The 19,250-nt window shown below is 42.0% G+C and overlaps 1 protein-coding gene across 1 annotated transcript in view; it reads left to right on the forward strand.

Moving 5' to 3' along the window:
* The window catches only part of RFC5 (replication factor C subunit 5), a 190,650-nt gene that overhangs the window by 69,599 nt on the left and 101,801 nt on the right, over nucleotides 1–19,250 (forward strand). Inside the window, exons 8-9 of the mRNA XM_086943272.1 lie at nucleotides 7,550–7,679; nucleotides 8,847–8,924. Coding sequence (XP_086799398.1) covers nucleotides 7,550–7,679; nucleotides 8,847–8,924 — 208 coding nt within the window. The remainder of the gene's footprint in view (nucleotides 1–7,549; nucleotides 7,680–8,846; nucleotides 8,925–19,250) is intronic.

Consider the following 19,250-nt stretch of genomic DNA (forward strand, 5'->3'; position numbering starts at 1 on the left):
GTGATGTAATATGTGACGTCATCAGCAGTGCATTGCAGGCGCGCATGTTATAGTGAGTCCAACTAACTATAACGTGGGAGTTTCAATGGTTTTATGTCAGTAACATTTCCAGCTAACTATAACTGGTGTGAAACCTATGGTTTTTTCAGTGAATATATGTGAATAAGATATATATATATATATATATATATATATATATATATATATATATATATATATATATATATATATTACCTACTGGCTATCGCCAGTAGGTATATATAGTTAGGATTTTTTCCCTATGGCATTTTTGAAAATTCTATGTCTAATAACTTTGGCGTTTGTGGACGGAATCGGCTGAAATTTTCAGGAAAATGGCACATTTTGTTTCTGAGCAGCTCCTGGAAATTTGGGGGGGGGTCGTCAAGGGGGGGCCGAGAAAAAAGGGGGGTCCCAAAACGCGTTTTTCCCATTCATTTTTCCCTAGGGCGGTTGGACTCACTTTTAGCTCGAACGGCTGAATGGATTTGCACGAAACTTGGCAAAATTGTAGGGACTGTTAGCCCGATGTGCCTTTGCTAGGTCTCAATATATGTGCTCCAGTAGTTTTTGAGAAATTAACGTTCAAAACAAGATATATATCTGTAACAGCGCTCCGGGCAGCGATCCGGTCCGCTTACTTTTCGCGAAACGGAACTTTGCGCGCAGAAAGCTGATTGGCTCTCCGGTGTCTGTCAACATTCTAAACAGTCCGGAGCGGCCGCCATCTTATCTCTCGGTAGGATCGAGAGAGAAGAAGAGGTGAAAAACGAAGGGGGAATTTATTGAAAGGGGGCAAGGTATACCCCTCTTGACCCCCTAGGATTGTTGTTGGGGTTATTAAAGGGTCCCGTGGGGAAAATAAAAAAAAATTGATTTTTCACGGTAGAAGCGCTTCACGGGCCGCGAACTGGGCCGCAAGCTGGTAGCGAAACGGGAATTCGCCATTTTGTGCTTCGTTTTAATTGTTTAGAGACAAAAATTATCGCCGCACATCGGTCACAATGCATGAATATCGCTGAAAAGTCAGCGTTATTCATGCATTATCCAGCAAATGCTCTTAGCCATGTTATCCACCTTTCATTGGATAACATGGCTAAAAACTGCTCTGTGCGTGAGCTTTTTTTTTTTTTTTTTTGCTGCGTGACGTTTGTTAACGTTTGATTCGATGGAAATCAGGAAGTGTTGACCACCATTTTGTCACTGCGAGTAAATATTTTGTTATAAATGAATCCTTATTGATAAACATTGTCTGCGCCATCTTGCGTTTTTGTCCAATGCCACAATTTTGTCGTGCACGGCAGCCATTTTAGATGCCTTGACCAGGGCCACTCTCTGCACGCCGCCGATCCTCAGCATGGCTCCCCACCCTCGCAAGCATCTCCCCCACGCACTGGTCACCCCCGCTCTTTCTCTCATGCATGGGCCATATACTTCCCCCCCATCTGCGCTGCTCTTCTCTGAGAATCACACCCTGTGCCCGCCCGACACCTCCCTTTCACCCTATTCACTACCGCACCCTCTGACACTCCTCTTCCTCTGTGTCCGATTGTCCAGGCCGGACCTAGGCTATCACCTAGCCCTGCGGATGTAGTTTATGGCCCCAGCTGTAGAGTATCCAGACATGCCAACCCTCCCGATTCAGGCGTGAGACTACTGATTTCAGTGCTAGTCTCCCGCCTGCCGATTCCTGCAAGCAAAAACCCGGGGGCATATTACCAACAACTAGCGATAATTTTTGTCTCTAACTTGTTTAGAGACAAAAATTATCGCCGCACATCGGCGAATTTTATCGCACATAAACCTTGCTATTAGCAAGGTTTATCGCAAATGCGATAAAAAACGGCCGCAATGCATGAATATCGTTGAAAAGTCAGCGATATTCATGCATTATCCAGCAAATGCTCTTAGCCATGTTATCCACTTCCCATTGGATAACATGGCTAAAACTGCTTAGGGCAGGTGTTTGTTTTGGAGATATTCGCGCTTAGCGCGAATATCTCCAAAAGTTGGTAATAGGAGATAGCGATGGTTAGGGACTGTTTGCAGTCGCTAAAATCTTGGCACGCCCACTTTGCATGTCATTAGTGATAAATATCACTGATATGCGGCGTGAACGGGCCTCCCCAGGTGGCGGCCATCCAGTTGAGTTGCGCCCGCTCTTGCGGCTACAGCGTCTCGCTCACCATGTTGTTGAGTTGCTCCCACTCTTGCAGTGCAGCGATAGGCGCCTGCCACATGACTCTTAAAATGGCGGACGGCTCTTCGGTTTTGGGCCTGGTCCACTGAAATGGCCCTGGGACACCTTGGAACTCGGACGCTTGCCTGCTAGGGCTTGGGCTCCATTCTCGAAAAGCGTCCCCTCAGCCGTGAAGATTCTACAAAAGTCTTGGGGGCCCCCGACTCCCGCAGGCTTCCGGTGGGGAGCGGCTGCCATGATTGCTCGCGGAATGACCACGACGGAGCCACGAGATGGTGGTGCTCTCATGCTGACACCATAGGTTATAGTGGATATATAGTTAGGAATTTGCATTTACAAAACCTTGAAAATTCAATGAAAAAACCATTGGTTTTAGGCCATATATAGTTAGGGATTTGCATTTACAAAACCTTATTTTACTCGCATAAAACCATTGAAATTCCATATATAGTTATAAGCGCTAACTATATATCGCGCACCCGCAATCCACTGCTGATGATGTCACATATTACATCATTCATGACATGGTTAGTGACATCGCTGATGACATCACTGAAAACATCTCATTTGACATGACTGATAACATCAATGATGATATCATTCATGTGATAATACCATGAACCTCTTCAGACTCTAATATAACCTTAGATACAATCCGTGTAAACAGACAGTCACAGACTGTCACTCATCCATGGAGTTACTCACACACCTAGTCAGTTATGCCAAAAATCAATCACACCTCCATTTTCTCAACTATACAGTTATACACACCTTACTTATTCAAACATATACTAACACATATTTACTTTACTCTCTTATACAATCTGATACATGTTCACAATGATCCATACAGCCACTCACACATTCACTGGCTCTTATGCAGTTATTTATAGATGTCAACTCTCACATGTACTGTGTTTTACATATGTACTTAATTTGACATGTAGCACTGAGATATCCATTCACTCACTAATACACTCATGCACAGTCAACCGCCCATACAGCTGTTTGCACATGCACTTTTGAATCTATACATATAGTGAATCAACTACTCACACATCTATGTACAGAGTCACACACCTTCCAGCCACCCATACACACACACTCAGTTTCCCATACAAATACTTGGACAACCAATCAATAACCCATACAGTTACTCATATAGCTACTGATCAACATATGCAGCAGTTTGTAGAACAACAGATATAATGATGCACAAATTAAAACCGTTTAGTCACTAACCCATGCACTCAGTGAGACACATTTAATCACTCACTCAATCAGTCAGTCATGCACCTAGTAAATCCTTCATCCAGACACTTATATATCCACTCATTCTTCAATATGTAAAACATATTTTAACTTTACAGAAACATACAGTCACTGGATGTTGTAATCAGTGATGTCATCAGTGATGTCATTTGAGATGTCATCAGTGATGTCATCAGTGATGTCACTAACCATGTCATGAATGATGTAATATGTGACATCATCAGCAGTGGATTGCGGGTGCGCGATATATAGTTAGCGCTTATAACTATATATGGAATTTCAATGGTTTTATGCGAGTAAAATAAGGTTTTGTAAATGCAAATCCCTAACTATATATGGCCTAAAACCAATGGTTTTTTCATTGAATAAATATATATATATATATATATATATATATATATACTCATTCCGTACCGCTAAAGGCAAAGATCTACCAATGGTTAACTCTACCCCAGTATCAGCTTTACTTTATACAGATGATGCGATCCTCTAGATATTTTGGTAGCCCTGCATTGGAATGCATTTGCAATTTGTTTAGTTCATTCTTCGCTTACAGCACATTAGTTTGACTCACTGCTGTCTCTCCAGTTAAACAGTTCCATGTCAGTGCTGTTCTATTTTACCCTTCCTCGTCACCCTCTTACATAAAAAGTACGCAAATGGGACAGAATAGTTTCCCATAATTAGTCCCCTTTTTTAGGTCGAGCAGTCGAAACCTCTTGTACATACTTTAGTCTCTTTGTCTCGCAGCTTCTTCTCCTGTACTGAATACCCTGACTTCAGAAACGGTTCTCCCCCTCTCTTTTCTTCTTTCGTTGATTTGTTCCCCTGTGAAATGGATCCGAAAAACACTGTAAATCGTCTCTGACATTTTCCTATTTTATAGCTGTGCTTAAAATGGATAAATAGAAGTGCAGGTACACTGTAATAGAGTACCTGCTTGTTTCTGAGAAGTGCCGGTACTCACTCTCTCAATATAAAAAAAGTGCTAGTACTCCTGACCGGACAGTATCGGCTCAATTAAAAGCGCTGTTCCAAAGTGCAGTTGTGGGAATAAAACGTTCAACATATGAAAAATACCTAAATTAAGCCAAACAGAGTGGTAACAAAGTGGGCAGCTTGATTTTTTTCATACCCAAAACATTTGCACCACTCTACAGAGTTTGCCAGTGAAGCGTTACTTTTGTTTACTTGTCTTTCTTTGAATAGCGTTGTTTTCCCCCAGGCGGTGAGCTAGTGCACCTATCCTAGAGGCAATGCAACATGTGGATTGGAAAACAAAATGTGTACTGCAGCTCAGTGTTCATGGAATTGGTATTTGCACTGTACTGCTTACGTTCTGTAAGGATTTCAGCAATGGACGTTGAAATGGGTCCATTCCGTGCCCTGTAGTCATGTCCTTAACTTTTCAGGCAAAACCACACACTGATTTCTGAATAGGGAGTGTAAAAGCGTTAAAGTAACCATGTTGTTCCTGCTTACATTTCACATGCTTTATTTAATTTTGCATTCCTTATGAGTGTTTGCTTTTTCCAGGATGTTACTTTTTTTTGTAGGCAGCATATTGCCCTTGTCTAATGCGTAATTTAAATTGAGCTGCATCCATGTGTTTATAGCGGGGCACAATTGGGTTATAGTTGAGGGCAGTGTGAGGTTCTCTCAGTGGGGCAGTATGGTGTTTAGTGGGGGAGAGGATGAGACACCATGGTCAGAGCTGCCGAATTTGGAACTGGGGAACCTGGTTCTGAAGAATGATTTTTGTGTTTTTTGAGAGATAAAAGGGAGTCTGTGCACGCGACACAAGAGGAGGCTGTGTGACTGCATCCAGGGAGCGAAGGGGTGCTGTGTGTCTGCACCCAGAGAGCGAGGGGGGCTGTGTGACTGCACCCAGGGAGCGAAGGGGGGCTGTGTGATTGCACCAAGGGAGGGGTGAACTTGGTACCCCGGCAGGGGTGCACTCATGGGCGCTAGAACATCCCAGGGAGAAATACTGCCCCCTCCCACAAGATTAGTAAGTTCGGAGATTGGAGCTGTGCTTCCGTAGAGCTGCAGAAACTTTAAAAATGCCTATGTCAAAGAGGAATACTATGCTAAAACAGGTACCATTGATTTAGGGTTGAAAAGGAATGATTACGAGTAAAATAAAGTGCTGCAACAATGTAAATGTTCATTTTTGTGCCGCTAAATTTCAATTTTTGTGCTGCAAAATTAGCAAATTTATGCCGTAATATCCTGGGGGGGTCTGAATAATATTTTTTTCAAATCTTGTATTTTCAGTGATCTGACCACCGAAGGCCCTGATTTTATATTAAAAACAGAACTTTGGACTATACCATTTCCTGCTGAAAGGCAATATTCACTCCATGTGTTCCCATACCTGGCGTGCCGCGCAGTTTGGTGCTTAATTTGCCTCCAAGTTAAAGAACAGTAGATGTTATAGCACCCAGGCTAATGTGCTGCATAGCTGAATACATAGAAGGTCCCAAATGCGAGACTGCTTGCATTGCAAATGCTTGTTTTAATAAGAAGGTGGGAGGAGACCTGGGGGTGCACAAGATGTCCGTTTACAGAAGGTGTGAGCCAAACTATAGAATGCCCCATCATAACTTTGTTGGCCTTGCAAACGCAGCAAGAGCCTTTGTGAATCATGCAGGATTTGCAAATCCTTGCATGAGACATATAGTGCCGGACCATAATTCATAGCGTACAATACCTTTTACTTTAAATTGTTCTATGTATAATGACCAATCCAATACCCTTGCAGTTACTGTTTATGGAAGATCACACCACCTATGCCATTTATTTTGTGTCAAGAATGAAAGATGATCTTAGTCTCTACTTGTGCTGCCTTTGTCCTTCTAATTATAGGACCGATTTAGCAGGCACAGAATAGATTAAAATGCAAAAAATACCCCTCGAAGTTGGTTTCTTCATTTTTGGAATAGAAATCCTCATGAATTTACACTTATGATTCTTTAAAGTTGGGGTGTTGTGTTTTCATCCACGAGGCCCGGTCGAGAGGCAGAACCCAGGTACCGAGCGGGTGCCAGGCGTTGCGGGCGGTGTGCCATTTTCGCCTCCACCCCCCTCCCGAGACCTATGGGGCGTGGATCTTTTAGCTGACAAACTATACAGGTTCCTCTGATTTCGAGGTAAATCCCACAACTTGTTGGTTTGTTCTTTTTCTTTGCACGTAATAGTTTTTACACGATTTTAACTTTCATGCCCTCAGGTTAGGGTGGGCCTTAGCGCGCCCATACCGCCAAGGTACACTCCCCATGGTCCTGAAGAATGTCCAGTAAATCACACATAACGGGCAGAAACATGTCGACCCCACTTTAAGTGGAAATATCCAAACAATTTACTTGGTATTTTCCCTACACATACTTTTAATATGTCAGGTTGACCACTGAATAAAGTTTTTTGTGTGGCATACAACCTTGACATTTTTAACTCACTTTTTCACACTATTGTCACAAAAACCAGCTCCGCAGTATTCTGGTGTGGTATCACACCAGGGAGGCATTCGGCTTCTCCTGGTGGACCCGATGATGAAGCATGTCACCAACCAGGGTGGTGAGTGAGGGCTTCCTGTAAAATCCAATGTGATTTATTATTTTCAACCCTTCTCATGTGTTTGTGCACATAGAACAACTGACACTCTTCTGTTGCTTGATATAGTGTTTTCTTAAATTGCATAACTTGACGATTGTTTCATGAATTTTATCAAATATTGTTTGTCATTTAGGTGCACTGAGTGTTCTAACTAGTTAACTGCTTCTGGAGCTTTCTCTCCAACTTCCACTTTTTTTGTTTGATTTTAGTTTAATTAATATCCGCCTTCATTACCTAACTGGGATGTGAGTGTATAAAAATAATACATTTACCAAGTGCATATACACACATGCATTCTGCATAGTCTTCGAAAGGTATAAAATAGCCATTTTATCTTTCTTTAATGTGGTTCCTGTATTCTATGGCTACTCACACAATTAACTTTATTTTTTTTTTGTATGAATGGAAAATATAAACTGGTTTAATGTCCTCTTATTTTTGTAGAGTACTGCGATGGCTTATGGATCAGTGACGGAGCACAACGTTTACACTTGTACCGGTCACCCACTGAAATCTGACATCGCCAACATCTTAAATTGGATGCTCAATAAGGACTTCACATCTGCTTACAAGAGTATCCTTACATTTGCGTTATAGGTCAAGAATTGGGCTGTAGATGGGATTAGGCAGTGGGTGGAAGTAAAGAAGAGCGCCTATCGCTTGGTTCAATTAATTTCAACCTTTGGCCTTCATACACTGGCTATTTGCATTTCTGTATTTTTTATAATAACGTTCTGGCAGCATCCAATACCTTTTTGTTTATAAAAAGTCTTTAAAAATAACATGTGCATATACATACACCCAAGGGCTTTCAGTTGGCGCGGTTTATCCATTGGTCTGTTGCACTGTCATTCACATTTTCGTTCTGCCCCCATGAAGCATACAGAATGGGGCTACGAGTCAGCCCAGTTCAGCCATTGGTTGCCCATTTTGTGAGGGATGGCTTTCTGTGCAAGAACAATTTCATCACACAGAGAAAAAATAGTCCCTTTCTGTACAAGCGACTGGTGTCTTTTTTTTATCTACTAATTGTTTTCCTGTTGACTTTCTCCAGTTTGTAATCCACTTTTTTAATTTAATTAATGCAAATGTCAAATAATGAAACTTTTTGTCTCTTTTTTCACTTGTTTTGGTAAAATGGATCTCAGTTGATCAATTTTTGCAATTGACTATGTTGAGTAGCGGATGGGTACCACCGGTTGCCCCATAACCTATGGTTTTGTTGTGAAAATGCGGAATCTTTCCACCAGATCCGGGGGAAGAGGTTTTGAAAAATCATGTTCTAGTTAAAGGTGTATGTTCACAGATCTTTTATAGTTTAATCTGCTCCCCAGCTCCTCCCTGTACTACTGATCTAAAGGTGCAGAGATCGTGAGAACACAATTGAATTGATATCTAGAGCAGCTTTTTAGCACATTTGCAAGGAAAGTGTGACAAGCGCTTATATTGGTGATGTGTATTTTTTTGTGTACTAGATTTGATAAGTCAGCTTGTGCTGTGTTGTCTAATGTGGCTGGTGTGTATTTGAGGAAAGCATGTTTTTGCCCAAGCTATTGTTCTGTGTGCTCCGGCCATTGCACCACTAGTACCCCTTACTGCTTTAGTTGTGTGTAAGGTGGAGTTTGCAATTGCTGTTGCCTTTGTGTTTCTTTTAAATTTGTACTGCAAAAGCTAATTGATCGCCTCTGATCCCAGTCCTTCCTATCATGAATTATCGTGAATTATCCTTGACACTGTTAAGGTATTATGGAGCTGAAAACTCTGAAAGGACTCGCGTTGCACGACATCCTGACCGAGGTCCACTTGTTTGTGCACAGAGGTATGCATACCTATCATTTATTTTCTTGGATTGTAGTAAACTGTAATACCTTGCTTTTCCTATAACTGTGGGTGCTGTGTTTGTGTGAAAGATAGGGCTTCAATATTACGAATTACACGATCACTGTAATCTAGCTGGCTGTAAAACGTGGATAAAATGAAACTTTTGAAGTCTTTTTCTAGGATTTTGGACCTGTGTAGATTCATAGGTCTGATTTTCTATCACAAAAAAGCTTTAATTTTGCATTTCCTCTCATTGATCTTGGGCATTTTTGGGAATCACACCATGATGGCAGGCCCATTAGTAGCAGCAGCAGCAAATAAGGGTAGGACCTTAGTAGTAGAGTAGTACAGTCCAATACTGGTGAGAAATGTTTTGAAAAAGGACAAGATAGAAGGGTCTTCGACTTGCGCACAGATGTCTAATATTTAGATAAAAACAAATCTCAATGTTGCTAGGGACAATAGTGACGTCTATCCAGCGTCATAAACAATGTAGTAAACTACATATAAAACATTTATAAGCAATATATCCCGAGCAGTTGCAATCCGCGTTAGGAAAAGCAATAAAGAAGAAAAAGTCTTTCAGTATCAATCTTCTTTAATGTTCTCAAAATGATATTTCTTCAGATCTTTAGCCTTTAGCCAACACGTGTTTCGTCTACAGCAGTTTATGCTGATAGACTTCGTCAGGGCTAAAACATACAATGAAATGTAGTTACAAATCCACGTATAGTTCATATCCCACACTTAAAACCAAAGTGATTAACATTTACAAATCACCTCAACTTTTCTCTCACGTTGAGTGTTTACAAAAAATGGCATGAGTCAATTTCAAATATAATACCACTATCTACATTTGTATATACCACCAAAACCATGCAACCAAAAGTGAAAACAAGAATTCACCTAAAGTGCAAAGAAAGAATAAAAACCGTAAAGAGAAGTGCAAAGTAATATCCAAAAGACCCTCATTCTACTTATAGCGTAAAAGTATACTGTTATAGAGTACTCATTATAAAAGAACACCCGTGAAACAACGTACAAAGGCAGATCGCAGTAGAGCCAGACTAGTAAAAGGAATTTTAATGTCAAAACTTTAGGTCTCAATTGGCGTAGTTTGCGTTGAAACATAAAATGGTTAATCTGACTGCTCACCTGTCTATCTGTTAGAGCTAGATCTGTATTTCAGATTAGATTTCTCCCATAGACAGTTTTAATATCACTCGCTGTAGCAGAGAAATAAAAATTACCAATAGTACTATATTGTAATATGGGGTATCTAATAGTCTAGACGAAAAAAGCCAAATTATAAAATACTCACTAAAATCTTAAAAGGACTATCCAGTCCAATGAAGTAGCAGAAAGAAATTAATGTTCTTGAATCGCAAACCCACGTCTGGGTTGGTCAATTCCCACAACTAAATAGAGGGAAACATAATAATGCAAACCTTAATTTAGCCTATTCAGGGTATCTCATATTTTATAGAACATTTTACAAGTGGGTACATTTCTATTTTTATTTTTATCGGGATTTATACTGAATTCAATTCGTGTGAATCCGTCATAGACTAACCATATGATTATTAAAGTCGTAATTCATAGCAGTTCATCAGAATTTAAAATATAAAACCTCATATTTGTAGGGTAACTCGAAATTTAGTAGCGCGTGTAATACTAAACCCTCGCATATTTAGCTTTTTAACACCAGACATTTTTCATAGCGCTAAGGATATTGCACAAACTAATGGTGCAAAAACTAAACGTAAATACAGCACACTCCTCGTGGTCAAACTGGTGAGAAATGATCAGCAAGCCAGTATTATAGCCCAGAAGATTGATTTGAGGCAGCAAGAATATGTTGTAGGCCTCAGGTCCCAATCCTTCACTCTTTTCAGGGTGATCAGTTGTACAAGGTCCAGGTAAAAAGAGGTTCATTTGGTCTATTGGGGATCGGACTTGGGTAAGTACACCTGTTAAATTTACATGCTATTTCTGGTTTGTCTAAATAGGCAATATATTTCACTGGTATATTCCACAATCTGTCTGACCTTGAAAACGTGTATCGTAATGCAGCTGAGCTTATAGCATTCAGCTTGGTGGATGTTGGGCTGCTGCCCGCATGTTCCTGTAGTGCTCCAAAAACCATCTTTCAAACAAACCTTCTACTTACCAAAGTCCTTAAGAAATGCTCAACTACAAATGATGATAACTTTGCTAAAAGGCAACAAATTGTGGCAATTTTTCTTTTCAGAATTAACTTTCCCGATAAACCAGGTTCTTGGTTAAAGGCCTATTTATTTTTTCCCCGCATTGGTCAAAGGTGTTTAAGTGTATGTGCTGAACTAAGCAAGTACACACCTTGGAGCACATATTGGCATTGATTAAAAGTAAAATCGTAATTTTATTGAAATCCAAGTCCCTTTGCGATTTTGTAAGAAACTATTTTGGTATGGTGCCTTGACCACGATGCGGGCTACACTTATACGAGTAAAAATACATCTTCAGAGTTTGTGAACAAATACTGTCAAAGGATATCCAGAGGCAAGCACTTGGATCATTAGTGTTGGATGCAAATAGTGATTGAATCCCTGAACACGGGAAGGAAGAGTGCTTTAGCAGTTTTCAGTCAATGAAAGTACTTAAAACGTACACTAAACACATGGGCTTCCTAGCACTGGAAAGAAATAAAAGGCAGTTATGAGTATCACACCAAAGTTAGCAAAACATATATGTCCTGAGGACATTCCTATATGTTTTGATCAGATCTAGAGCGCAGATCAGGAAGGGCGTTCAGGTGAGTTTGGCCTAGAATAAACCTAGGCTAGTACGAAATTCGGGTTTATTCGAAGTAATGGATTCTTAGCAGGCTTAGAGAACTACACCGACGAGAGCAGCTGGGAAAATAAGGAATCATTTTCTCCTGACCAAATGACCTGTTCCATAACGTGCCCAATATTGCTGCCAAGTGAACAGCTTCCAGCTCTAAGATTATTTCCGTAATTTATTAGCTCCATAACCCAACATGATGGATTGCACTCCTAAGAGTGCACACGTGCATGACAGTTAAGAGCAAAACTGCTGAGGATATCGCGGTACATTAATTAATTTAAAGTAAGAGTATCACCCCCCCCCCCCCTTTTTTTTTTTTTTTTTTTTTTTTTTTTTTTTGCCCGGCCCGAGATGATACTCTCCTATACATCATTAATAGACTGAAGACTTCAATGTATTGGAACATTGGAATGTTGAGAACTCTACGGAAGACAATGGAGTGGCACAGGGTTTATAATGGCTGGTATAAGACTTCTGCTCCAATCTCCGTCTTTGTTTCACCCTTTTTAATTTAGAACATTCTACCGCCAGTGGGTGGAATATTCTGAAAGCCTTAAAGCCCTTCTGCCTCAGGCTATACCCGTTGGTAAAGGATTTTAACCTCTTTATAGGCCCTCACCTGCGGCTCAGGCTGATAATACTGGTTTAGGGCCTTTAACCATAATAGCCCTCTGCAGCGGACTGTAAGATTATATTTAAACACATGTTTTGTGATAATCTGGTTTTCTTCTCTCCAATTAAATCTTGAAACATTGTTTTGGAGGCTTCTGGTTTACTTTCTCTGGCAGTTAGACCTGGGCCGAGCTACTTGAAACGCATGCTTCTGGTGGAATCTTTGTAACAAACTTGTACATGTGCCTGCCTTCTGAATATAGCCTCCAGATGAAATACATGGTGTCATAGAGTGGGATAAAAATGAATAGGAGAAGCAAGGCCAGTAATCCTAGGACACTGTAATGGAAAGATTTGTTTATTCACTGCACTGCATACAAATACATTTTTCCATGGCAGAAGAAAAAAGGAAAGTTTCCCTCATTCGAAAATGAAACGAAAGAGAACCATGAAGGTGGTATCTCCATAATGAGTACCTGTGCACTTCATTGGGCATTTATGGGAGTCAAATTAAATGGAGGTGTGTTGGGCCCCTGCACCCTTTAGAGCTTTGATATTTAAGGTTTAGAAAAAACAATTCATATTTGTTATTTTTGTAAACTGAAATCAGTATGTTCGAGGCATGTGTGCTGCAGATACACATGCTTTGCATACTCATGCCATCTAATGTTGTGTCGGGATGTTTTCAAGTTGTTTTTCTACGAAGAAGTCTTTCCAGTCACGAGGTAAGGTGTTTCCTCCTTTCTGTGATAGTGTGCATGGGCATCGACTCGATTGTTTGTTTTATTCAGCCATGGGGTTCGGGCGTGTATTGCTGTGCTCCGGTTTGAAAACCGTTGTACGGGTTTCCCTCGGTGCGCAATCCACTCAACGGTATTGTTTGGGTACGGGTTTCCTTGTTCTCCGCGTATTAAATCGCTTGACAAATTCTCCAGTTTTCGATCAAAAACATTGTGAGTGGCGTTGTACGTAGCTGCGTCGGGCCAGCAATCTGCCAATGGAACGAACTCCATTTCACTTCTGTTCTGGGTGCCACATCAAGTACCCTCGCACAGACCTACATCAAGTTTGAAACCTGTCTCTCTTTCCGGAGCACAAGGAGGAAGACTGCAACGCTTGTAAATCTTTTCGGTCCAGGAAGAATCTGCGATATCTTCGGGCTTGACAACGAGAGATGCAAAGTCAAAGCATCCAACACAATCCGGATATCTTAGGGGAAGAATCTGAGCAAGTGGAGATCGAAGCATCCGTCAAAGAAGAGGCCCTCTCTGTTCCAGAGTCCGTTTCAGAGCTTGCAATCGATCTGGAGTCTGAAGATCTGCCTCCAGAATAAGGTGCAGTAAGTACCGAAGACCCCTTGCCCCCGAAATCTTCCAAAACGCATGAGGCTACCGCACCTCCTCTGCCTTCTGGCAAAGGTCGGCACCAAGACAATGTTTCCGATGCCCCTCCTCTCGACTTTGCACCAAAACAGACCATCAAGCCTTCTGCCTCGGGACAGAGTCGACGCTTGTAAATCTTTTCGGTCCAGGAAGAATCTGCGATATCTTCGGGCTTGACAACGAGAGATGCAAAGTCAAAGCATCCAACACAATCCGGATATCTTAGGGGAAGAATCTGAGCAAGTGGAGATCAAAGCATCCGTCAAAGAAGAGGCCCTCTCTGTTCCAGAGTCCGTTTCAGAGCTTGCAATCGATCTGGAGTCTGAAGATCTGCCTCCAGAATAAGGTGCGGTAAGTACCGAAGACCCCTTGCCCCCGAAATCTTCCAAAACGCATGAAGCTACCGCACCTCCTCTGCCTTCTGGCAAAGATCGGCACCAAGACAATGTTTCCGATGCCCCTCCTCTCGACTTTGCACCAAAACAGACCATCAAGCCTTCTGCCTCGGGACAGAGTCGACGAAATTTCCTTCGGATTCAAAACCATCAGGCTCCAAGGACAAATCCAGTTCGGAGCCGAAATCCTCCGCTCCGGAATCAAAAATCCTCCGCTCTAAAACAAAAACACGCTTCGGAGCCAAGACGTTCTTCAGGCGAAATTGGATCTTAAGTAGAATTTTTTTTTTATAGTAATCCTGATACTGGACACATTTCAGCTAAACACCAGCAAAACACAAACTTCCTTTAGAGGACACTGCCAAGATCCCTCTAAAGAAGGACATGGCTACCAGCCCTGTTTATCCTGCCCCACAACCCTCTCTTCCTCCACCACCTTCTCCACAGTTAATTGAAGATCCCTTGCATATAACTCCTCTAGGATCTCCACATTCATTACAGATGGAGATCATGGAGCTAATGATACTCATTTGCCTGTAGAGCCATGAAATGATTATCCCATTGACCCTCCAGTAGACAATGACCCAGACCTGTACCCTGCAAAGCCATCTCCTCCAGATGATAGCATGGTTTACCAGCAACTCCTTGCTAGAGCAGCAGAGTATCACGGGGTGGCTTACATAAAGAGACTTTAGAAGAGGACTTTCTATTTGAAACACTCGAGTCCACACACAGGTCAAGTCAAACACTCTCTATGCTTAAAGGCATGATGAGGCACGCAGATCATATTTTTAAAGATTCGCACCGGGCACGTATTTTAAATCCAAAAGTAGATAAAAAAAAATATAAACCCTCCCCATCAGATCCTGTATTTATCAAAGGACAATTGCCTCTCGACTCCCTAGTAGTGTCCACTGCTCGTAAAAGAGCGAATTCACAAACCTCTGGGGATGCACCTCCCCCAGACAGGGAATCTAAACTTATGGATGCCTCAGGAAAACGAGTAACTGTTAAAGCTGCTAACCACTGGTGTTTCGCAAACACACAAGGCCTCCTAGCTAGATACGACAAGGCACACTGAGAAGAGATGGAGAAACTGCTCCAGTAGCTCCCAGATGAACATAAAACTAAAGCACAGCAGTTAGTTGAAGAAGGGAAACTCCTCTCTCTCACTCCTCAATCAAATGTGCTTTAAATAAAGCTGACACCACAGCTAGAGAGATTAATACCAGCATTCTCCTAAGAAGGCATGCATAGCTCAGAATCTCGCGGTGTAAGCCGGAAGTTCAACAGTCTATTTTGAACACCCCCTTTAACAAGGAACACCTGTTTGGTCCTGTAGTCGAACAGTCCTTAGAGAAAATGAAGGACACTGAAGCAGCAAAATCCTTGGGAGCGCTCCAATCCCCATCCAATAGAGGCTCCTTTCTCTGCTCATTTTACAGAGCAGGGTCCAAACCACATCCTCAGACCCAAATGCTTCCTCTTATAAAGGCAACAATCAATCCTCTCCCTCTAGAGGTTTCTATAGGGGAGGATATTGAGGAAACCATTCCAAAGGTAGGGGTAAAGGTGCCACACTACATAACAATCCTTCCCCTATAAAACAATGACTTGCCCACACTTCCCCCGATCACTTAACACCTGTTGAGGGAAGACTTCAACGGTTTCTCCCCATTTGTTAATCTGTAACAGACCAATGAATGGTTGACTTTATCCAACATGGTTATTGCCAGGAGCTCACCACCAATCCACCAAACATTCCACCTGGCGTTCACAAACTGTTATCAGAGCACAGTTACTCAAACAAGAGGTGCAATCTCTCTTAGAAAAGGGATCCATAGAACCAGTTCCATGGCAATACCAAGGTTCAGGGGTTTACTCTTTATGTTCTGATCCCCAAAATGGACGGATCATTAAGACCAATTTTAGATCTCATAGAATTAAACCAGTACATGCTGTCAGAACATTTCCATATGGTAACGCTTCAACAGGTCCTTCCTCTTCTACAGCAAGGTGATTTTATGTCCACACCGGACTAAGATGCAGTTTCACATTCCCATTCATCTAGATCATCGCAAATATCTCTGATTTGTAATTGCAGGCAAACACTATCAGTTCAAAGTACTTCCATTCAAAGTAACTACTGCTCTGGGTGTTCACAAAATGTCTAGCAGTAGTGACAGCTCATCTCGGGAGACAACAAATTCATGTCTTCTCGTACCTAGACGACTGGCTCATCAAAGCCAGCACACACCAAAAGTGTTTAGAACACACTCAGACCACAGTACACCTAGAGCCAGATGTACGACCATTGGCGCTTGTGAGTCGCAAAAGCCAATGTACCACAGTGTCAGACACTGTTAGCGATTCCCAATGGGGTAGCAAAATGCGAGGCTCATGAATATTAATGAGCTACTCGCAATTTGCGACTGGCTGGCTTTCCCAGGGATGGTGGCCTGCTGGGCTCAGCAAACTCCATGTCTGGGACTGCTTTTCAATAAAGCAGGGTTTTTTTCTTTATTTAATGCAGCCCGTTTTCTTTAAAGTAAAACTGGATGCATTTAAAAAGAAAAAAGAAATGAGACTTTTTAGTAAAAAATTTTAAGGGCAGTTGAGGTCGCAAAACATTCATACATGGCTTGTGAGTTGCTAGTGCATGCAAAAACATGTCGTACATCTGGCCCCTACTCCACAAATTAGGTTTCACGTCCATATTCAAAAGTCTCACCTACAGTCTTCCCAGATACAATCCTATCTGGGAGCCCCTCTCAACACTCACGCAGCTCTAGCCTTTCCCAATGGAGCCAGAATTCCAATATCCACACTCTAATGCTGCAATTCCCAGCCAACCAAACCTTGCCAGCCAGCACTCTCATATGGTTGCTGGGAATTATGCCATTGTGCATTGCAATAGTGCTTCATGCAAGATTATACATGTGTCCACTACAACACTGCTTAGCACTTCAGGTGAATCATTCACAGAGTCAGTTAACAGATCTAGTGTTGATAGACAGCCTCAACCATCGCTCTCTGCAGTGGTGGAACTGACAACATTTATTAAAAGGGCGGGCCTTCCATCGACCCTGTTCCACAAGCCGTGCTAACAGCAGACGTATCTTCCACGGGTTGGGGAGCACATCTCCATCATTACACAATTTGGGATCTCTGGGACGACAAACACAAACTACTTTACATCAACTATCTAGAGCTTCTAGCAGTATTTCTAGTGCAGAAAGCTTTTCAGTCTCATCTCACAGTCAAAGTTATCCTAGTACGCACAGACAATATGACGGCGATGTACAATGTACAAAAACAGGTGGGGGAGACCCTCTGTTTCAGATGATTTGGAAATGGGCAATCCATCACAAGATTCACCTTCTGGCAGAACACCTCCCAGTAGTGAACAATCACATTTCCGACCTCCTCAGCAGAAGGAGACCACAAATACTCGAGTGGGAACTTCATCCATACTTTCAACAATGAGTATATCCTCAAATAGATCTGTTCGCCACAGCAGAAAACGCACAATGCCTGAACTTCGCCTCGAGGTTCCCACACCCTCTATTCAAAGGCAATGCCTTATGGATGAATTGGTCAGGGATATTTGCCTATGCTTTTCCACCTCTCCCTCTCCTTCCATTTTTGGTGCAGAAGCAAACATCCCTCACACTGATTCTAGTAGCACCCACAAGGGCCCGTCAAGCGTGGTTACCACCCGGTTCTCCTATATGCGGACGATGCAGTTTTACTGGCCCGTACTGGCCTTGGTCTCCAGAGGCTGTTTGACTCCTTTGGGTATTTCATGGGGTCCTTGGACTTGAAAGTAAACATTAAGAAGTCCCATGTCATGGTGGTTGGTAAACACTGTATGAAATCTAAGTTAAAATCCTTTTTTTTTTGTAATGGTGCCGAGGTAACAAAGGTGCCGTTTTTACATATCTAGGGGTCCTCTTCGATGAAAGAGGTACCTGGGGCCCTCAACAGAAGCTTAAAAGTAATGCCGTAGTCAGGTCTACCTCAGCACTCATGGGTTTTGCTAAGCGTCTGTGGGCAAGACCAATGGAGGCCCTTTTGAAAATTCATAAATCTAAATGTTTGGCTATAGCTACGTATGGTGCCTCTTTATGGGGTTACACATCGCAGGAGAGGATCCAAGTTGCGGAAAACAAGTTTTTAAGATCTCTTCTTGTAGTGTAGTTCCTATATTCCCAACAGGCTCTGCGCATTGGAATAATATATCCTGTAGCTTAGACGCAGGCATGAGATCCCCTGGGTCTCTACCGAATATATTAGACTTAATCGTGAGTGCCAGCTAGTTCAGAGGTCACTAGAAACTTTCTCAAATTCACAAGAAGGGATTAGTTTCGGACAACCGCATAAACATGACAACTTTGTTTCCTGTTATTAAGAAAGCAATCTCTAGAGTTGTGGAAACAATAGATAGCTAATTCACTCAGTCAATCGTGCATGCTTCGTTTCACCAGAGCGGCTGAGAAATTAGAGACAGGCGTTTTCAATAAAAGAGGTTATTTATTGAACAGTCTTCTTTCTCCAAGCATTGAAAATGAACTGCTACAATAGTAAAGCTTACTGTGAAGTACAATGCATATAATACGAACAGTATTATAAAATAGTACTGTAAAAGCATGATATGGGTGTTATGCCATAAAGTGCATAAAAGGTATAAAATATATAAAATACATACAGTAATAAAAGATGACTAAAAGTACTCCACAGGTGCTTCTGAAATGCGCCTACCCCGGTGTTCCTAAGTCTAGTACGAGGGAGGAAGTATAAGAGGAGGAGTTTTAAGTCTAGGGTTTCCTCTTCCAGGAATCTAATTCCAAGAATTCTCTAAGAGGGCTAATCAGCTCCGTACCTTTGGTTTCAGAATGAAGGAGGTCTTGTATCTCGCTCTCGGGACTTGATTTCCCAGATACCCGCAAGGGTAAACTGGAAACACTGGAACTGGATTTCTCGGCAAGGAGAAATGGCAGCGTCTCGCAGTGAGTCTGCTGGAGGGTCGGCTTTCCTCTGAACTTGCTGCTGCAGGGAGTCGGGCAAGTAGATAGTCGATCTGCTCCAAACCACCTTGTGTTTGAT

Source organism: Lissotriton vulgaris, chromosome 11, assembly GCF_964263255.1.
Source record: "Lissotriton vulgaris chromosome 11, aLisVul1.2, whole genome shotgun sequence".
NCBI classification, from domain to species: domain Eukaryota; kingdom Metazoa; phylum Chordata; class Amphibia; order Caudata; family Salamandridae; genus Lissotriton; species Lissotriton vulgaris.